The sequence below is a fragment of the Centrocercus urophasianus genome, unplaced genomic scaffold (genome assembly GCF_019232065.1).
Source record: "Centrocercus urophasianus isolate 14NV4802_14NV808 unplaced genomic scaffold, USGS_Curo_1.0 seq_57, whole genome shotgun sequence".
NCBI lineage: Eukaryota > Metazoa > Chordata > Aves > Galliformes > Phasianidae > Centrocercus > Centrocercus urophasianus.
Genome location: NW_024885166.1, coordinates 338,317 through 360,122, shown reverse-complemented (window position 1 = coordinate 360,122; position 21,806 = coordinate 338,317). Strand labels below are relative to the sequence as shown.

The 21,806-nt window shown below is 53.5% G+C and overlaps 1 protein-coding gene across 1 annotated transcript in view; it reads left to right on the top strand.

Annotated features, from left to right (window-relative positions):
* TANC2 (tetratricopeptide repeat, ankyrin repeat and coiled-coil containing 2) overlaps positions 1-21,806 on the top strand; it is a 158,242-nt gene that overhangs the window by 34,013 nt on the left and 102,423 nt on the right. Inside the window, exons 4-5 of the mRNA XM_042836059.1 lie at positions 15,763-15,834; positions 17,459-17,638. Coding sequence (XP_042691993.1) covers positions 15,763-15,834; positions 17,459-17,638 — 252 coding nt within the window. The remainder of the gene's footprint in view (positions 1-15,762; positions 15,835-17,458; positions 17,639-21,806) is intronic.

Here is a 21,806-nt window from a genome sequence, read left to right as displayed (position 1 = left end):
CGGGTCGTCGTGGTGCCACGTTGTGATGTGCTGCTATAAAACACTGCAAGCAAACCACGTCCACTTTCATTGCAGAGATAAGGTGCAGAGAAAGATCCCAGTTACAATCAGCAACACTTGTGGCAGCGTTAGCAGTTCTCTGTTCTGAGAAACAAAGATGAGGGGAGTGGAGAAATGAGAAAGGATGGAATTAAGGAAAAAGTGTCCAGCTTTGGTCAGTGCTTCTGCCCATCTCCATGCTGCAGCATCCCAGGAGCACTGCTTGCTCCTTGTCCTGCTCCATCCAGGTGGGAGCTTAGCTCAGGTTGTAGTCGTGGAGCAAAGCATTGCAAGAAATACCATTGTGCTTCATAAGTATTCTTGTTGAGCTTTCGTAGTTCCTTCCAAAAATGGATTGCTGGCAGCGTGAGAGCTTTGAATTAGTTCTTCCATTCTCCTTTGTGAAGCCATCTGGCAGCACACTTGGAGTATTTTGGGATGGATTGTTGGTTCGTGCTTGTGTCTGTGTAAATAGCATAGCTGTGTATTCTGTGGGAAACCACAAGAGAACATGCAGAGATGCAGTGGTGATAAACGCAATGGGAAAAACAAACCAAACAATCCCCTCCTTTCCCTTGGCTGAAATGATTTAATATATGCTTCTGATGAATACTGGTTCTGATACATACATCTGATTTCCCCTGGTTTTAATATCTTCTCGGCCAGGTTTGATTTGGGAAGGAGAATTGTGGCATCCAGGTCACTTTGGGCTGCAGACGTTTGTTGGGAGCAGCTTTAGCAGTGCGTGGTGCTGCTCACTCCCTTGCTCTCCTGGTTGCACTCAGTGTGTATCTCTTACAATGGGAAAAGCTCTGTTTGCAAATAGCCCCAATGTGACCACAGCCCACAGGAACACTTTGTTGTTCCCTGCTTTTCTGAGGCAGGTTCTGTGTCCTTGGGTTTGCTTCAGTTCCGGCTCTGGTTGCAAGGTGCCCAACCAGGGGGCTGTGTGGGCTTTGGAGGTCACACTGCCCCATGGCCCTGGTGATTTGTAGTTATTTTCTTGTTCTTGTTCCTTGTGAGCAGAGCAGAGAGAAAAACACATTCCTGGAAAGCACTATGGTGGGGTTTTCCAATAGGTGGACCTTTCTGTAATGCCCTGTGTCACACACCTCGCTGTGGTTCTGCCTTTGAAATACATTACTTTACTGAGAAATGCTCTTCAGCTTTCCTATGGGGAGGAGAGGGAATTAAGAACAGGCAAACATGTTTCCGAGGATGAGTGGTAGCTTATCAAAGCACAGCATTGTGGGATCGTGTGTGCAGAGCCCTGTGTGCCATGCAGTGCTGTAAGCATGGGGCAATGGGAGCTGCACCCGTCACTGGGAGCCCAGAGCAGGTTCTGCATCCCATGTCACCATTTAGGGACTCAGCTCTGCTCATTGGGTCTCTCATCCCATAGGAAGGTTGGAAATGGGGTGGGCAAGGGGGCAGCTCCCTGCTTTGTTGTGTGGGGACGGATGGAGCTGCAGTGTGCACGTCTGTTTCACCTGCTCTGCTCCTTTGGCATCACAGAAGCCTTTGAAGCAAAATGTGACTGTGGTGATGTTTTTTTCTCTTGTGGAACCCAGGGAACGCAGTGCCTTTGCAGCTCCTCCTCCAGGCAGCTGCTTTACTTTGCAGTGATGCAGCCAGAGTTGCTGAGGCCAGGCTGGCAGCCCTGTGCATTGTGCCGTGGTCGTGATGCTGGATGATTAAAAGTATAGCAGTGATGGTAACAGTGAAATGCCCCCATAGCATTCCTCCTCCATAAACTGCTCCTCTGTAGAGCTGTGTTTGAGGCTTATTTCAGCTCCTCTGTGTTTTCTTCTTTGCTGCTCTTTGTGGTATTGTGGCTCAGGAGTGCACAAAGTATTCATAGAAGGGAAGTGTCAGTGGCATCTGTGTGAATGTACGTGGTGTGCAGTGATACCTGTGAAAAGCAATGAACTTCTGCTGCAGCACACGTCCCATGGTTCATTTTGTGTGCGTGCTTTGAAGCTGCACAAAGCAGTGCTGTGCACGACCACCTGTGCATGCATTTGTGCATGTATTCTACAGGTGCAGTTCTTTCTTCCCTCCCTTTTCATCGAAACAGTTTGTATCCAAATATTCGTTCTTTTCTTCTCCCAGTGCAAAATGAATGAGAAAATGTAAGGAGGGAATCTTCTGACCTGCTGCATTTTTCAGCTCCGCACCTGGCAGGGAGGTGTGATGTGTTTGGTCTCCACTGATGGCATTTGTGTGACACAGATGAGAGTGGAGGACGTGCAGTGAGCACTGCATGGGGCCGTTCCATTGCAGCTGCTGGGAGCTGCATTCCCTCAGGGCAGTTCCCACCTGTGTTTTTCTTTCCTCTGGTCATCCCCACGTGCTTTTGCAGACATGTTCCTGCGTGCTGCTTTTATCTGAGCTTTATCTCTGGGTTGATCTGCAGGTCGGTCAGCCTGCTCTCCAGCTCTGCCCTGCCCTCCTGCAGCCCTTCATCACTGCAGCGTTGGCTGTGAGCTGGATTCAATGGTGTCCCTCTGAGCCACGCTCAGAGCTGCAGGGCCAATTAGCTGCCTTCATTGCATTCTTTTTGCCAGGACAGTCCCCAGTGGAGAGCACTGAGTGCACTCAGCAGAGCTCACAGCCTTTGCTGCATGCATGCACAAGCTTTGGTTTCAGGCAGGAATGAGCAAGACGGGGCCAGAGGGGCTGGGGGCTGAGCCTGGCTCTGGAGCTGTTGTTCCTTGCTGAGATAGGACAGAAAGAGGCTGGGCAGTGCTGGGATGCTCTGCTTTCCCTCCCACACAGTGCTCACTGCTGCTGCATTCATCAGTGCTCACAAAGGAACTGGGTGTTGTGCAAAGTTTTGGAAATACTTTTGAATTCCTTTCTAGATCCTTTTTTTTTTTTAAAATATCAATAAGGTATTTTTACAGAGCAAACTGTTCTGTTGTGTTTTGCCTTCTGAGCACTGCTGAGTGCTGTGCTGTGCTGGAGCCTTTAAAGCACAGGAATGACCCCTTCATGCTGGTCTGTGTTGCAGGGAAGCTGCAACGTGGCCGTTCTGCCCTGGAGCACCCCATCCATCCCCAGGGCCGGATGGAAAAGGCTGGAGGAGTGCACACCAGTGGTGTCATGGGTCTGGGGGAGGCAGAGTGAGGGTGGTGGGAGCTGTGCCTGTGGCGCAGTGCTCAGAGAGGGGTGTGGGGTTGGGGTGTTGGTCCTCCTCTCCTCCCAGCACGGCTTTACATGCTGTGTGCACCCAATAAAAGTGCACTGCTAGGAGGAGACCAACAGAGAGCAGTGCTGAATTTAGGAAGGAGAGGAGATGCTCCGTGCTCCAGGTGTTGTTGTTGTCTCTTTAATGATCGGAGTGCGAAAAGCAGGCAGAAACCTTCCCTGCAGGCTGTGCTGTGGGTTTCCATCTGTGGAACAGGGATGGGACCTCAGCCCTCTGCATCCATCTGTGTGGCACAGCAGCAGTTGGGTTGCAGAATGGTTGGGTTGCAGAATGGCTGCGTTGCATGCAGTGCGTGTCCACGTGTGGGGCTTCACAACAAAGTGTGGCATTCTGCAAAGCAGCTTGGGGGTTTGCTCTGAAATTAAGAGGTCCTGTGGGCCTGGGGGAGGAAATAGAGCACGATGGGCAAAATAACAGGTGTATATGCTGTGCTGTTTTGGCTGTAGGCAGGATTTTGTGGGGATAGCATGGAATTCTGGCTATAGCCAGGAGGGTGGTGAGGCACTGGCACAGGTTGCCCAAGGAGGCTGTGGATGCCCCATCCGTGCAGGCATTCAAGGCCAGGCTGGATGTGGCTCTGGGCAGCCTGGGCTGCTGGTTGGTGACCTGCACACAGCAGGGGGTTGGAACCAGATGATCATTGTGGTCCTTTTCAACCCAGACCATTCTGTGATTCTGTGATGGTACAGCTGATGTTTGGCTTTCTGTGCTGGAGCAAGCCTGGTCCCAGCCCTCGTGTCACTACAGACTTTGTTCCCTGTGCTCCAGTCTCACTTTTAAGTTAAGGAGTCAATCCAATCCATACAAATGCAGGTACTGTGTGATAGCAGCAAACCAGACGTGATGCATTTCATCTTTCCAGGAACGTACTGAATATTAAATGCTCGTAAATAAATGGGTGTAAAATCATCGTGCAGGTTTTGAACATCTCTGTCCTGTTGTTTTCCTCCACTGAACGCACATCTGTTCCTGTGCAGTCATTGCTTGGAGTGGTGTAAATAAGCAGACACCTCTCTGTGTGTCATAGGAGCAATGAAAAATACAACAGAGGAAGGTTGGTGCCAAACACCAGCACTGCATTGCTGTTCTTCTTCAGTGCTGGAACTGTAATTTCTCCTTGCCTTGAAGCAGTCTGCATGGATTTCAGATTAACAGATGTCAGTCGTGGAAAGCCTCAGGTCATTTCCTTCACTAATTAGCTGCTGAATTTTCACATCCCGTGGTTCAGCAGTAAGATTCCCCAGGTGACAAAGGCACTGATGGACAAACTGGGTGCACTTTTCTCGCCCTGTGCTGTGCCCCATCGGGGAGCAATGGGGCAGCTGAGCCCAGTTCCCCTCTCTGCAGGGTTGTGTTCTTTCCCAGTGCCTTTGCACAGCTTTTGGTGCTCACTTCATCTTTCTGGAGTTCCCCAGGGATCTGTGAAAGGTTTTTGCTTTAACATCAGAGTAGGTTCAGCATGAGAACTGTGTTTTAACAGCAGTGTATCACACTTTATGCAGTCATGGAATGCGTTGGGTTGGAAGGGAGCTCAGGGATGACCAAGTTCCAGCCCCGCAGGGCTGCCAAGTGGCACATTGAGCACTGCATCACATTGCACAGGGCCCCATCCATCCAACTGGCCATGAACACCTCCAGCCTCAATGCAACGTAGGTAATATAAAGAGCATGGAAATAAAGCTTTGGAGCGTTGAGTGGCAGAGCGTGGAGCAACTTCTGCAACATAGAAATTGTGTTTTTCCATAGGTGAGCAAGGGGAGGAAGGTGATTCTGGGCATCACTGGGTTGTGAGAAGATGCTACAGACAGAGAGTTCACTGCTGTGTGCATAGAGGAGCTGCCATGCGTTGTAAAACCTCATGGTGCAGAGCAAAGCTCTCATCTGATTGCTTCCTTTTGTGTTTCAACTTCCAGATTTGGTGGTGAAAGTCAAGGTGAGGCTGTGGCTGGGTGCTTGAGGTTCCTATTGGGTATTACTTTGCTGAATTTAATTCCCCACGTGTTTGGTTTCCCTGCCGCCCAGTTGTAAGCTAAGCAGCAGGCAATATAGAGGAAATTGGATGGGCTATGCTGAGAGCTGTGCTGCAAGGAGAGCTGTGTGGGTTCCTTGGCTGCCAGGTGAGCAGATGCTGCATCCCAGGGCTGTTCTGCTGGGGGTTGGGAAGCACACAGCCCCCAATGGACACTGCTGTGACAGTGGTGGGAGGCAGCTTTAAAGAACACAAGTCAGGCCTATGGCTGAGCAAGTGTGAGGCTTCCCAGTACTGCAGAGTATTGAATTAAGCACTGAAATTAAAACATCTGCAAGTCTCATAACCTTTTGTTTGAAGGAAAGATTGGTATGAGCACCGGTTTGGTGCTCTGAGTGCACAGAATTTGGGGATGTCAGCTACTTCTGTGCTGGCTGCAAGCGTTTCCTCCTGCAATAGGACCCTCTTGGTGAATTACTTCTATTTCTTTGATAGATGCAGCATTGTGTTGCTGTGAGCACTGCACTGAGCTGCTGCCCGGGGCCAGCATCACCATGGCAAGGATGTGTGACCACCCTGTGCTGCATGGCACACACAAAGCCAGGTTTCTGGGGGGGGATGGAGAGCCTCCTTCTCTGTGGTTCTGTGTGCTGTGTGGAGCTGGGTTCTTACAAGCACGGGATCACTGCGTGGTTGGATCAGAAGGGACCTTACAGGCCATGCAGTCCCACCTGTGCCGTGGGCTGGGTGCCCCCAGCTCAGCCTGCCCTGCGCCCATCAGGGGTGGACGCCCCTTTTTGCAGGGCTGTCCCCATCCCTCCATCCCAGAGCTTTGTTCCAGGCATCATTCCTGCTTTTATCCTTATTCTGCTGACGTGCAGAGCAGTGCTCTCCCATCCAAGGTCTGAGAGCTGGGCACCACGAGCCCCCTGGCTCCCTCCCAACCCAGGATGTCCTCTATTTCTAAGACACCAGATCTCCTTGTGCATCTCCTCCCTTCAGCATCACGCAGTCACTGCAGCCCCAGTGCAGCTCTGCTCTTTGCAAAACCACAACTTCAAGTGCATCTTTGGGACTTTGTTCTGGTAAGCGAGCGTCGCTGTGATGCATTGGGAGCCCAAAATCAGTGCTGGTGAATTGCTCTCTAATGCCATTATTATGTTTTTTACTTGGAGTCGCACTTGCCCTTCTTTTTTTCCCCTTTTTTTTCCTTCAGAAGGATGAGGTATCCAGTAGTTACTTGCACTTAATGGAAGAACTCTTAAAAGAGGATTGATTTCTTTGAAGCTCTGTGCTTCTGAGAAGTGCCTCATCTGAAGAGTTTCTCTCACATCTTTGTCTCTCCCCGAGAACTTTTTGTAGCATGGAATATATTTGGAGATAACTGATGGATAATCCCCTGTCTGTTCTCATTGCAGATAGCCCACGGACAGACAGATGGACCTCTGGTCCATTCTTGCAGTAGGAAGTGAAGGTCATGGATCACTTCATGCTTCAAAAGGAGCAGTTAATTTATATTTGAATTTTCTTGTGGCTAACAGTGAAAATGTGAACAGGGATTTCTGCTTGCATTGCCTGCATGCTGATCTGCTTTCAGTGTCCATTAGAACGCTGTCACTGGTAGCACAAGGACATTCATGTGTTTATTCCTCAGGTTGTTCTTGTCCTGAGCAGGAGTCAAACTGAATTGTACATTTGCAAAGCTCTCATTATCAAGCAGTAGAAGGCAGCAGTGTTCCATGATGTTGCACATGTGCCTGCCCTTGTGCAGCACTCCAGCTGGGGCATCACAGGGCAGGGAAATGGGGGCTGTCCTTCCTCACCCCACTGCTGCTGCACATTGCTGGCTGCTGTTTGCTCTGTCAGCTGCCAGGACCCCCAGGGGTCCCAGCAGGGGGTTGAAATCAGGGAGTTCTTCTCCCAGTTTTGCATACTGGGATTGGTCTGAGTGCAGCACCTCGCACTTTGCTGTGTTGACCCTGATGAAAGGTGGGCCCTCGTGAACCTGGAGTTGGTCAGGGTCTCTCTGGATGGCAGCCCTCCCTTCTGCTGTGTCATCTGCACTGCTTGGCTCCTGTCACAGCAAACTGCGCTCAGTGCCACGGTCTGTATCACTAATGAAGATGTTAATGAGCCCCAGACCCAAGGCAGACCCCTGGGGCAGTGCTGGTTACACCCCCACCCTCAGACACAGAGCCTTTGAGCACAGCCCTGGGGCTGCAGCCCTCCTGCAGTTCCTGTCCATGGAGCAGCCCACCTTTCACATGCATCTCTCTCCAATTCAGCGATGAGGATGCAGTGGGGACCACATCAAAGGCTCAGAGCTGCAGCAGCTGCTTCTGTGCATCAGTGAGAATGTCCATAAAATGCAAAAGGTGACTTCTTATAGTAGCTTAACAGAGTGGAACCGAGGGCTGAGCGACACGGGGCTGCTGTCCTCATACAGCAGAGCATTTCTCCAGCCTGGATTGCAGGGACGCCATGAGCAGTGCATGGACCAAAGGATGCTTATGAATGGCCAAAGCCCCTCAAGCCAAATTGCTATTTTTACTTCATTAATTAGAATGTGTCCGTATTGCAAACAGCAGTGGTTCCCCCCCCCCCACCAGATGGCTTGCTCCGTGGGATTCCTGACAACGTGGGAATAGCAAATGTGTGGTTCCCCCATTAAAGCTTTACTTGTGTTTTTCCATGCAGTGAGTTTGCAGCTCCTCTGCATTGTAACCCCTGAAAAGCTGCACCTTCCATTTCACACAAGGCAAAGAGCAGACAGGGGGAATGCAGGCAGCAGACTGCATGGGAGGGCTGTGCAGGGCAAGGCTGAGCAGGTGCACTTCAAAAGGAAAAAAGAAAGACATGTGCAAGCAGATTGCAGTGGTGAGTTGCAGCTGTTGCAGCTTGCTGGGGCTGTGCAGGGGGGTGGCACTGCTGCAGCTCTGGGCTGCATTGCACTGCTGCCCTGTCCTGCTGCATTGCTGCCCTGCTGTGCTGCTGCTCTTCATCACTGCCTTGCATCACTGCCCTGCATTGCTGCCCTGCTGTCCTGTGCTGCTGCAATGCTGTACTGCTGCCCTGCCCTGTTGTGCTGCAGGCTGGGAAAGGTAGGATCTGCACTTCTGTCCCTCGGAACTTTGCAGCAATCTGATACAAGGCTTTCCCTTTCTAAAACACGTGTGGCTCCTTGTCCTCTTTCCCTCCTCCTCTTTTTTGTGCATGTGGTAACACCTGGGAGCATTAGCAGTGGCTGTGGGGATGCAGGGAGCAGGGCTGCATGGTGTGCTGGCAGCAGTTAGCAGGCTCCCTGCTCTGCAGCCCTGTGGGCCTGGCTCTGCTCTGCTGTGTTGTGCTGTGCTGATGCAGAGCTGCCAGGTCTGCATTTCAGGAACGCTCCCATTGCTATGGAGGGTTTGGCCCGCAGTGCCCATCCAGCCAGCATGCAGCACGTGGCTGCTGCATCGTGGTTGTGTGCAGGGATGGTTTTGTTAAGCAGGTGGAGGACAATAATGAGTGTGTTTGTTCCACTGCGCTCTCCTCAGGTTGTTTGTCCAGCAGAGCCCTTCCCCACCATCACCTGTTGCAGAATGAGCCTTGGCCTAAGGGCAAGGGCCCCATTTTCAGTTAACGATGCAGTACAATTAGTGTTTCTTGGCCCAATTAAATGCTGAGAACCCAAATAAGGGCACTCCTTCCTCTCCACCAGAATTGCCCCATGTTCCCAATGCCAGAGCAGTGACTGCCATAAGATTGCAGTGGTTCATCACATCCGCTGCAGCAGCAGCAAGCTCTGCTTGATGCACTGTGCTCGGTGTGCCAGTGTGCTCCCTGTGCTCAGAGCAGTGCTGCTCCCTTCTGCTTTGCAGCTGCTTTGTTCCAACACTGCCAGGTCTGCAAACAGGAGCAGGCTGCAGGCAGCTGCCTCCCAAAACACTGCTGCTGTGTGCTGACAACTGCAGATGAAGGCCTTGCTGCAACGAAGCTGCGTTATTGCACAGGACTTGAGCAGGGTGCAACGATTGTGGTTGTTAAGCAGTTATTTGTGGGGAGGGAAAAAAAGGAAGCAAACGTGAATTTGCAAACAGGTCTGCAGGAAGTGCTGAGAAATGAATGTTTTCCTGTTCTGAAAGTGGTGTAGAGCTGCTCGCAGCCGTGGGCTGAGGTCTGGGGAAACGAGAGGCAGCTCCTTAGGGCTTCCCAGGAGCTCCTTCAGCACAGAGCACCAAAGCAGGAGCTGCCTTCCCAGCACCCAGAGCCACGGAGCTGCTTCCTTCTGCTCCCAAACGTTTCCATTCCACGGGGGCAGTTTCTTAACTGCAAATGTCAGAGATTTTTGAGAGCTTGGTGACACAGGTGCTGTGCCCACACCTGCAGCAGGCTGACATGCAGCTGTCAGTTTGAGCTGCAGAAGCCACGGTAGGGGATTATTCTCCATTTTTGGGGTGTTGGTGGAGGTGCTGGTGGTGATTCCAGGGCTCTCTGGGGATGCTGCTGCAGTGGGATGTGGGGCCGAGGAACAGCTTTGCTGTCATAGGGGTAAATGGAGCGCGCATCACTGCAGGCAGTGCTGGGTGCAGCCCAGTTAGCATGCTGGGAGTGCAGGGCTGTGTGTGGAAAGAAGTGGGAAAGAGTGCATGGGATGCTCAGCCCAGGAGCTCATCTCAGCACATCCTCCCTGCAGCTCCCGCCTTCTCTTGCTCACTTTGCTCCATTATCCTGTTCCTTCCATTGAGAAAAGCAGCCATTCCTTCTGCAGCACTGAACATCTTGCTCTGCACAGCTCTCTGTTAGGTTTGTAGATGTAAATCCTCGGATTCCTTACAGTGGGCTCAAGGAAGCAGCTCCCCATCCCCGTGCACCACTTGGCCTTGGGGTCCCTTCCAACCTCAAGGATTCTGTTCCCCTTCCCCATTAATGGTGCTGGAGCAGCCCTGGCCCCGTCTGCTCTGTGCCTTTTGCTGCAGTTTGAGGTGCAGCTGAAGCACTGCTCAGTGCATGGGTTGAGCTGTGCTGCTGGGCAGAACCTCACTGCCCTCCGATGGAAACGAGGAAGTGCAATTAGCGGTAGCGTCCGATGTCAATTAAGAGGAAAGGATTGAATTCGGTAGCGCTGTGAGTGTTGCAGCTCATCAAATTGCACAGGCTGGGGGATTCAGCAGTTGCTCAGCAGCTTTGCAGCTGCAGGAGGACCCAGCATTGCTGCCTGTTGGAGCCATGGAAGCAGAGCGATGCAGTTCTTAGCTGCTGGATGTCCAGCCAGAGCCTTGCATGGGCCTTCCTGCACTGTGAGATTCACCTTGTCTAAAACCACCAAGGGATTCTCAAACAGAAAAGCAGCACCACGTGCCTTCGTGTGCACCCGTGTGCACTGCACGCACAGATTGGTGCATGGGTGCCCAGTGCTCGCTGGCTGGGCTGCGTGCAGCTGCTCCTGCAGGTTGTTGTGTCCTCCTTCTTCTTGAGGCTGGACGTAGAAAATGATCTGCTTTCCCTTTCTGATGTCGCATTGGTTGCAGTAAGTCATGCATTCTCCTCCTGGTGTCACACTGGCTGCAATATGCCATGCATTCTCCTGCTGTCAGGCTTGTTGCATTATGTCACCTGCTCCCTGCATTGCGTGGCTCCGTGCAATTAATCCCTCCTGCTTTATAATAGCTGCTGACGTGAGAACTTGCTCACAATTTATTTAATTAGCAGAGCAGCTGCCTTGCTGCAAACTCCCATTAATAACCTCAACGTTTGCTTGTATAAATAGAATGAGGTCACCCAGCCCAGCACTCCTGGGGTCCTGGGGTGCAGCGAGGAATGCTCCACTGCTCTGCATTGCTGTGATAGAACATTGCAGTGCATTCCTGGAAGCGTTGGTGCAAATGGAAGGGAAGCATGAGTGCAGCTGTAGTGGGAGAGGGCAGAGCGCAGCAATGCCTGAGGACAGGGAGCAACATCCAGAGTGACAGCACTGCAAGAAGGAACAGAACATGCAGAGATGTGTGCAGGCGCAGTGCAGCGGACAACTGCTACTGTGTTTGGTAAAGCTGCAGGAGGAGCACGTGGGCTGTGGTGGTTCTGGCAGTGTGCTTGCAAGGCTGCACTTGTGCTTTATTCCGGAGGTGAATGCATGCATCAGTTCACTTTTCTGCTGCCTGCTGTCTGCAGGTGTTGTAAAGCAGGGAACGGCACTTGAGGAGCATCGCCCCACGTGATTGCTGTGCGTTGTGGGGAGCATCATCTGCACTGCATGGCTCCATGGGGGCTGAGTGTGGATTCATGGGGCTCGAGTGAGGATCCGTGGGGCTGAGCAAGGATCTATGGAGCTGAACTTGGTTCCTTGGGGCTTTGCGTGGATCTGTGGGGCTGAGCAGCAATCTGTGGATCTCAGCATGGGGCTCAGCAGTGATCCTTGGGGCTGAGCATGGATCTGTGGGGCTGTGCACAGCTCCGTGGGGCTGAGTGTGGCTCTGTGAGGCTGATCAAGGATCTGTGAAGCTGAACTTGGTTCCTTGGGGCTGAGTGTGGATCCATGGGGCTGAGCAGCGATTTGTGGGTCTGATCGTGGATCTGAATGTGGCTCCGTGGGGCTGAGTGTGGCTTTTTGGGGCTGAGCAAGGATCTGTGGAGCTGAACTTGGTTCCTTGAGGCTGAGCGTGGCTTTGGCGGGGCTGAGAAGCAATCTGTGGATCTGAGCATGGGGCTCAGCAGTGATCCGTGGGGTTGAGTGTCGGTCTGTGGGGCTGAGCATGGATCTGAGCGTGGCTCTGTAGGGCTGAGCAAGGAACTGTGAAGCTGAACTTGGTTCCTCTGGGACTGAGTGTGGATCCGTGGGGCTGAGCAGCGATCTGTGGGTCTGAGCGTGGATCTGACTGTGGCTCTATGGGGCTGAATGAGGCTTTGGGAGGCAGAGCGTGGATCCGTGAAGCTGAACTTGGTTCCCGTGGGGCCGAGCAGCGATCCGTGGGGCTGAGCGTGGATCTGCGGATCTGAACTCTGCTCCGTGGAGCTCAGTGTAGTTCCGCGGGGCTGAGCGTGGCTCCCTGGGGCTGAGCGTGGATCTGTGCCTCCGTGCACCGCTCCGCTGCCCCCGGCCGCTCCGTGGGGCTGCGCTCCGTCCGCCGCCGCCGCCGCCCGTCTTTGCCGCAGATTTCCCGGCATGCGTGCCGAGCTCCGACCCGCCCTTATTTTTCCTGCGTTAAAAAAGTGCTTTGTCAGAGAAAAGCACGCGAGCGGCTGGAGGCGCTGCGACGGAACGGAGCGACAGCAGGGATGGAGCGGGGAGAGCGCGGCGCTGAGCCGGGCCGGAAGGCGCTGAGCCGGGCGGGGCTGCAGGTGCGTCGGGCGGGGAGAAGCGCTGCGCTGCGCTGCGCGTTTGTGGGGGGCACCGCTTGGACCTGGGGGGCTGCTGAGATTTGAGGGGCACGGCTGGGGGCCGAGAGAGCTGCTGGGACTTGGGGGGTGATGCTGAGACTTGGGGTCACTGCTGGGGCTTGGGGGGCACCAGTGGGTTTTTAGGGGCGCTGCTGAGAGCTGGGGGACTGCTGGGGTCAGGGGGGCACTTTGTTGAAGCTTGGGGGGCTTTGAAGGGAGCAGGGAGCACTGCTGGAACTTGGGGGGTTGCTGGGGGCAGAGGGGGCAGTGCTGGGATTTAGGGAGTGCCCCCGGAAGCTGGGGGGCCTCTGCTGGATCTTCGGGGCTGCTGGGGTCAGAGGGGGCAGTGCTGGGACCAGGGGGCTTTATGCACTGCAGGGCTTTGCTCTGTCACTGACATTAAATGTAAACTTGGCAGCTGTGGCTCTCAGTCCATTCAGAGCAGTGCACGCTGCTCTGGGAGCTGCCATCTGTGCAGCTGTTGCAATGTCTCTATTTGCAGTGAGAGGAGCAGCAGACCAGGCTCAGTGCATGCAGCGCTGCACGGCTGCTGTTTGCACACCTGCAAGCAGTGCTTCATGCAGCCCGCCGTGTGAGCAGGGCTGATTCCTGCCCACAGCTGGCGGTGTTGAGCTGCACGGATCCACCCGTGTGCACAGCACCAAGCGGCACCGCAGGGCAGCCGTGCACAGCATGCTGCTCCCGCCTGCTGCTTCAGCATGCAGAGCTCAGGGAACGTGCACCTCGTGGGTGTTCTCTCAGTTATTTCCTCCTTTTTCTGCGTGCACGTGCAGAAAACTCGCAGGCAGCGTGTAACAACGTGGTGTTGTTCCTCAGCTGCATCACTGCCACCCCTTGCTGTGAGCCCTCAGCACTCTGCTCCCATTCAGCTGCATCAGCACCGAGTGCTGAGTCACCGCTGCTCAGCCCTCCCACCCTGTGTGTGTCTGCATTGCTCCACGGCTGCAGCTCTGCTATGGCTGTTGTGGTCCCTGCAAGGCCTCCAGCAGTGCAGTGCTGTGCAGTGATCTGCTCTCATCTTTGTGCTGCATGCTGACGGTGTGACCTGCAGTGCTGCTCCATGCCTGCTCGTAGAATCACAGAATGGCCAGGGTTGGAAGGGACCTCGAGGATCTGAAGCTCCAACCCCCTGCCACACGCAGGGCCACCAACCTCCCCATTTCACACCAGCCCAGGCTGCCCAGGGCCCCATCCAACCTGGCCTTGAACACCTCCAGGGATGGACGGGGCATCACAGCCTCTCTGGGCAGCTGTTCCAGCACCTCACCACTCTCACAGTAAAGAACTTCCCCCTGATATCCAACCTCAACCTTCCCTCCCTCAACTTCAAACCATTTCCCCTTGTCCTGCTGTTATCTCCCTTTTCACAGAGTTGACTCCCCTCCTGTTTGCAGGCTCCCTTTAGGCACTGCAGGCTGCAATGAGGTCACCCCACAGCCTTCTTTTCTCCATGCTGAACGACCCAGCTCCCTCAGCCTGTCTTTGTATGGAGGTGCTCCAGTCCCCTGATCATCTTTGTGGCTCCTCTGGACCCTCTCCAACAGCTCCCTGTCCTTTGTGTACTGGGGACTCCAGACCTGGACACAGTGCTGCAGATGGGGCCTCACAAGAGCAGAGCAGGGATGGACAATCACCTCCCTGCCCCTGCTGGCCACCCCTCTGCTGATGGAGCCCAGGATCCCATTTGCTTTTCGAGCTGTAATCACATACTGCTGGCTCACGTTCAGTTTTTCATCCATCAGGACCCCCAGGTCCTTTTCTGCAGGGCTAAATGAGCTAAATACTCCTTACCTGCTGCTTGCTCCCTGCCTACTGCTTGCTTGCTGCTCCCTGCATTGCTTTGCTCCCATCCCAGTGGCAATACAGCATCATCCACCTCCCTGCTGCTGGTAGTGGGACCAGCTCAGGACAGCTGCATGCAGGTTGCTGCTTTGCACTCCTGCATCCCTGTACAGAAAGGCACAGGTCTGCTTGCTGTTCCTGCATGCTGCACACATAAGTTTTGGGGTATTTTGTGGTTCTTTGGGATAAATTTAGTGCAGGGGGATTTTAAAGTTAGTTTGTTTGGCTGTTTGTTACTGGAAGTGTCTTGTTAACAGAATGCAGTGATCTGCTGTCCCTGTGCAAATGCACTGAGCTGCACTGCAGCCTCCATCACACTGCAAAGCTGTGGAAAAAGTTACTCTGCAAATTCATGCAAATCTTCCAACCCAGTTTAATACCCCGAATAGTCTTTCATGTGAAGAACAGCAGCTGCATTTGGTTCTGAGGTTGCAGCTTTCCCAGTGGCATCCCATGCAGCTGGGTGCACGCTGTGCCCATGGGGCCGTGCTGGGTGCCACCAGGGCTTCTGTAGTGTCTCCTTCCCATAAATTGGGGCTGTACACGTGGTGTGAGTGCTGTGCCTTGCTCTGTGTGACAGTGCTCTTCTGGAGCCTCCAGTCCTTAGCACTGCTTGGTGCCCACTGTTTCTTTGGTGCTCAGACTTGCCTTGCTTTCTTCCTGACCTCACAGCTGCCCATGCGTGCTTGCAGAGGGGCCATTTGTTGCACACACCCACCCAGCAGTGCTCAGAGCAGCAGTGTGTGTTGCAAAAGCTGCAGGCAGTGATCCACAGCTCCTGTTTTATGAGTATATTTGGTGCTGGAAGCCCAAATGCAGAACCAGCTTTTGGGACTGTGGGTAACACAGCAGTTTGCATCCCAGCTGAGTTGGGTGCTGCCTGAGCTTCCTTCCCTGCTGTGGGTTCATACCCTCAGTGCAGCGCCGTGCATTGCAGAGGCCTCTTCTGCTCCCTGACCACCAGTGGAGCTGGGCTGCTTTCTGCTTCCAGCCCACATCAGCCCCGTGTGCCCCAATGTTCCCATCGACGCTCACAGCCGTTGTTTCTAATCCGGCCAGCAGATCGATGGACACCAGCGTGCAGTTAATTGTGTGCTGCCGTGCTCTGTGCCCATCCTCATTGATCCAGGGCAGTGAGCAGCGTCCTGTTCTCACTGCCTGCCCGCTCTGTAGCCCAGCAGAGAGCTTTAAAGGGAAGCAATTTCAGAGAGCCTTGCGTTTCTTCGTCGCGGGGCTCCTTTGGCCATGGGGCTCAAGGAGAAGCTGCGTCTGCCTGACCTGTCCTCTGCCATGTTCTACTTGTGCTGTTTTGGTTCTCATGCAGATGGAGGGAGCGAGGAGCCGCCAGACCGAAGACAGGCAAGTGTAGACGCCCGGCAGAGCCGCTCTGGGCAAGGTAATGGCTGCTGCTGCTGCTGCTGCTGCTGCTGCTGCTGCTCTCCGTCGTAGCCTTGCTTCTCTGTGCGCTGCTCTGTGTCTGTCTGTTTCTTGCAGCCGTTGCAACCCCTGCAGCTGCAAACCTGCTGCGACTCCCCAGAGCTGCTCAGAGTTTGCAGGAGCTCACGTCGCTTTGCAGCACGGCTGCATTCTCTGTGTGTGCAGGCTGAGCTCTGTGCTGCTGCTTGGAGCAGTGCAGTGTCAGCAGCTGAAACTGCTTTGCTAACGTAGGAGCTGTGCTCTTGTTGTCTTCAAGTGTTGCATCTGGAAGCAGATCTGTCAGCCACCTTGTTCCTCTCCAGTGTTCACTGTGGGAGCTCAGCAACAGCTTGCATGCATTGCTGTGTTGTTGTGGTAGAGTACAGGAGTGGTTCTTTTGCAGCGCATGGAGCTGCTGCTTCCTTCTCCGTTGCTGTGTGCAGCGTCAGGCTGTGTTGGTGCAGATTTGGAGCAGAGGACCCGCTTGGCTTTGCTTTCTGTTTGGTTTTTTTTTGCAATTTTTTACTTGTTATGAGTGCCATCCTGGTGGTGTGCGCCCTGAGGCCGTGCTGGATGCACACACCAGGGAGGTGTGGAGCAGCACAGCTCCTGCCATGCACGGATGCTCTCAGCCCAATTCTGCAGCACAACGCTCACATAACGGGCTGAGGGCTCCAGCTGGGCAGGTTTGAACCCTCCATCCAGAGCGAGAGCTCATCTTGCCTCTGTGTGCACTTCCACGTGGCTCTGTGCAGCACCCAACTCTTTCATGGCTGATCCCTGACGTTGTGACCATTCCTTTGTTCCCATCGCTCAGTTTCCCTCAGCTTTATGCAAGCACCGGTGCTTGAGCTCTGTGTGTGCCTGTGCCGTGCTGGCACTGACACCATTCGCCCTCCTGGTGCTGATGGGTGGTTGGGGATGGGCTGCACAGTGAGCAGAGCTGCACAGTGAGCAGAGCTGCTGAGCTCTCTGCAACTCCAGCAGTGCACTGTGCAAAATTAACGCGAAGGATAAACGATGCTCCGCGCGCCCTTAAAGGGATGTGCTCTGCAGGGTCCCTGCGTGTGTGCTTAATTAAAGCAGCATGAAACGAATCGAAAAGCATCGGTGCCCAGCTCAGATTGTGGCTGTAAGGACCATCTCCAAGCCAACATACCTGAGTGTTTGGGGGAGGAGGGGAGCAGCTGTTCTGGTGCTGGGCTGTGGGCAGCAGAACTGAGAGCTGAAACCCGGTCCCTGTGAGAGTGCTGTGTGTGCAACCTCATTATGCTTTGGTGATATTGGAAACATCTTGTGGTGTTTGCAGTCCTCCCATGTTGGCCTCTGCATGCATCCCACATTGGCCAGACAGAGCTGGGGCGGCCACTAATGCCAAAAAGTCAAAGGGCTTTTGGTTCATTGGGGTTAAATTCAAAATGCAAGCAAGAAAAACCCAAACAAACAGTTCATGGCGCTGCTGTTTGCAATCTGAAGAGCAGCACAGGGATGCTGTTGGAGTAATACAGCGATTTCTTTATGTGAAGGGTCAGATTTGGGGGAGGTGAACCCAAACCCGTGGAACCTCCCCCTCATCACCTTGCTGCCTCTTTGTGTCCCTCCAGGCACCTCCACAGAGAACGACTGTGCTTTCGAAGCAGACTACGCCATCCCGCCGCTCCCCGTGACCGAAGGTATGCAGCAGTTTCGGATTATGGAGGGCATGTCCCGCTCCCTTCCATCCTCCCCCTTACTCACACATCAGTCTATCAGTGTTCGGCTCCAACCCGTGAAGAAGTTGCCTGGTAAGGACTTTAAATAACGTTCGGTGGGGGCTTTTTTGGTCCGTCGGTGCAAAATGTGTAAGGTGGTGGAAGCGTTCCCAGCAGCCGTAAAAGAACTTTATGCTGAAAGTTTGGAGGCTGGGGGAGTACATCAGGGAAATGATGCTGTCGTGAGGCAGAAGGGATCTTTTTGGAGGGTTTGTTTATGTTGTTGCACTGTTTTGTTTAACTGATGTCACTGGGGTTGGTTTGGAACACCTCGTGATGGAAGAGCAGGTGGGTTTCCCAAAGCAGCTGCTGTTGAACAGCCGTTGGAAAGCCCAGTGCATTCCTGCTGGTTGGAGCTTTGGGAAGCTTGCTTCTTGCCTAAAATTGGACATTCTTCTGTGCCCATCTTTAAATCAACCAGCCAGGGTGCAGCATTGCACTGAGGGAAGCCTCCAGACCAATGTTCAGCCAATGCCCTGAGTGCCGCTGTGCTTCGTGCCGTGCTGTTCCTGCCCACTGGTGAAAGGAGAAATTGAAAAAGGCTCCGTGGTTGTGCTGAGGATGGGCTGCGTGGCTGTGGGGGGTGGGGAGAGGCATCCTCTGTTTGTGCCAAGTGTGAGAGAATCTCCTGCCATGCCTTTGTCCCATGGATGGAACGGCCATCATCTCAGCCCCTGCTCTCTTGCCAGCAAATCATTCCCCCTCGTAGAGCTTCATAGGACCACTAAACTCTTAGAGATGGAGGGGACTCTGAAGGCATCCAACCCCACCCTGCTGTTCTGTGCAGGGTGCAGCAGGACGTGATGCTGTGGGTGCAGGTGGGGATAGGAGGAGGAGGGCTGCTTCGGGTCTGTGCCCATCTGGATGTGCATTGATAGAGCAGAAGCTGTGGGCTTATATCTGCCCCCATGCTGGGTTCTGGTAACCCTGAAATGAAGCTTTTCATCTCCGTTGGTAATTAGGGTCATTAATGTGAGACACCTGAGATGAGGTGCAAGCAGGTCGCTGGTCAGCCTGTAAACCTTACAGGTTGCCTTCCTGCCTTTCTGTTAGCAGCCAGCTCTTCCTTCAGAGCTGCATTTTGGAGCCCTGTGCATCCCTTGGAGCCCCATTGGGAAGGTGGGCTACTTTGTACTCGAGTGCCTCCGCACCCATTTAAACACCTCATCCCAAGCAGAGCCAGCACAGCCTCTGATTTCACACATCCACGTCGTGATGCCTTCGGTGGAGCTCCAACATACTTGAAATTCAAAGCGTGCATCGGTGGCGTAGTGTGATTTTTGTCATTATTAGTTTAATTTACTGTTGGTAGGGTGAAAGGGAGGTGCTTGCTGGGCAGCCTCGTGCAGTCATTAGAGGGATTTGTTTGCTTTCATTGAGGTGACGTGTGAAGGAGCTGGAGGAGCAGCATTTTGCTGCTCGTTGTTATTTGTAGTGTTGCTCGCATCTCCTCACCCGTTTCTTAACTTCCTCATATTTATAACCCATCTCAGAGCTTCCAAACGCTGAGCATCCCTGCAGCTGCAGGCGGAGGGGAGAGAAAATGATTGAGGGATTATCCAGTTGTTCTGTGCAAGCAACCCATCCGTGTCACCACGTCCGTATGCGCGGTGCTCGGGCAGTGGGATGGTGCCCTGCATGGCACCTGATGCTGTGTTGGCTCTGTGTGTTTTTCCCCCTGGAGATGTAGGACCTTTTGCAACACGGCACGGCTGTGCCACCCTGCTGCTGTGTGCTGTGTGCAGTTCTCCAGGGCTGGAAGTGGAGGAGAGATTGGTTCTCATTCCAGGGCTGAAGTGCTGCAGGGCTGCGTTCCCATAGCAGGAGCAGTAGTGATGGGGCAGGCTGTGGGGGCTGGCCCTCTCCATGGGCATCACCAGCATCCCTTAATTAACGTCTTAATTTCACCCTTTAGAAAGAGAAATGAGGCTGTAGAGCACAGAGAAGCCTGCTCAGCAGATACAGCAGCGCTGTCTGTTGGCTTTAATGTCATCTTTCAAATCTGCTGCTTTGTGCACAGGTCAGTTTTCCATCCATGCCACAGTGATGATCTCCACTTTGGGTTGAACACCACCCGTGGTGCCATGATTTCCTCAGCAGAGGGCTGCCTTGCTCACTGGCAGCCTGATCCCTCAGTTTGCACTATGCAGAGCCCTGGTGCGGGGCTGATAAATATTCAGTGTGCTTGCAATTTCCCTTCTGCTGGATTAATGAAAAGCTAAGGGTCATCATTGCACTGAGGGGTGAATTAACACCGAGCATAATTGATGGCGCTCTGTCCCCCTCCTGCATTGGTAGCAGTGGGGCAGCAGTGGCTGAGGATGCTTTGGAGCAGTGCATGCAACCTCTGTCACTGCATTTGTTCTCTTTATAATGACAGCTTTATTAGGAAGCCCAATGCAAAGTGTACCTGAGAAGATAGTAATAAAGCACCAAAGCAACCCCAAACAATGCTTGCAGCCCAGGTAAGCGTGCAGACCATTCTGGTTTCCCTGCAGGCACGCTGGCACTTGGAAGTTGCTGCTCCTGCTGCACAGCACTGTTACACATCATTGCACTGTGGCTGCAATGCAAGCAGGGCGGTGCATTGTGTACCCCAGAGAAAGCATTGCTGTGCATCTCTGGTGCTGCAGAGATGGACGTGTTGGTTGCAGTCCTGAGCCATTCCCATTTGCACACATGGGGGTAATTTTATTCCTCGCTGTCCTCAGCTATTTTTAATTCTCCTGTTGGGTAACAGGTTGCAAACTTAATTCTTTCCGAGTGGGAGCGTTTCTAAAGGCTTTAAATAGTGCTTGCTGAGCAGGGCCTTGGGAGCAACCTGTGCATCAGCTCATGGTGCAGGAGCTGCAGCTCCTGTGCTTGCAGTGTGCTGCCTGTGCATGCATTGGGTGAAAGACACTGACAACAGCATAAAATAATGTGGCTGTAGTGCAAGATAATATGTTTTTCCCATGGATAATAGCATAAAATAGTTTTTTTTTTTTCCCCTGTGCTGCAGCACAGAGTCTAAACCATGGCTGTGCCTCAGATTGCTATGGTAGCTGTGTCTGAGCTGCCTTACTGTGCACCCATGCACCCGAGGATGCTCTGTCCCCATTGTGGTGCTGGTGCTCAGTGCTGCTGCTGCAGGTTGCTGCATCGTGGCGCTCAGGCCTTCCTTTGGGGCACCATCAGCTCAGTGCCATTCCCTTCATCGTTCCTTCAGGCATTCTGCTTGGAAATCACTGCAAAACCACCTCGTTCCTCTGCAGTCTGTGCAAGGCTCCCCATGCACGCATCTCCTTCCAGCCAAACAATGCCAGCTGCAAAACGACGAGAAGGGGACGCTGCGGCTTTAAAGCATCCCAGGGCCGACAGCCTCTTGGTATAAATTGTTCCCAGAATCCATGTCACAGCTCCTTATATGGGGCTGCTTTTTTTTTCTCTCCGTTGCCATACCAACCGCAGCACTGCACCATTCATCGGCTCCAGTCCTGGGCTGCATCGCTGCCTCTCGTCTCACTCCGGGAGCATCGGTGGATCGTTGGTGCTGTGCCATCCTTCACCTCTGCTTACAGCAATTTGCTCAGAAAAGAAAAAAAGGGCAAATTAAATGCCGGCGGAGCGAGAAGAGGTGTAGAAATCCTTCAGTTGTCCCCCAAGGGAGGCATGTAGTCTACGTTTGCTGCAGCATTTTGGAAAGAAGGAAGGAAGGGCTCTTTAATAGCGGGAGGATTAATGAAGAGAGGGAGCTGTGAGCTCTACTGAAATCATCATCTCGGAGCCCACGCCGTGGGGACGGCGAAGATGCAGAGGTGATGGGGGGCAGCTGGGGGGCACGGAGCTGCTGAGGGCGGAGGGAGCTGTCAGTGCGTCTCAGCCTTGGGCTGCTGGCATGGAGCTGTGTGGGGCTGGGATGTGGGGCTGATCTGTGAGTCTGGGTTGTGGCTCAGGGCTGCAGGTCCGAACTGTGGCTCCAGGCCATGAGACTGGGCTGTGCATCTGGGCTGTGGGTCTGATCTGCAGGTCTGGACTGTAGGTCTGGGCTGTGGATCCAGACTGAAGGTCTTGTCTGTGGGTCTGATCTGTGGGTCCAGGCTGTGGGTCTGGGCTGCAGTCTCAGAGCTGCTCTGTTGGGTCTCACTGCCCTCCTGCTGCAGCTTTGCATGCTTGTGGGTGCTGGGGAGAGAAAACAAAGCCCTGTGAGTGTCGGCACCAC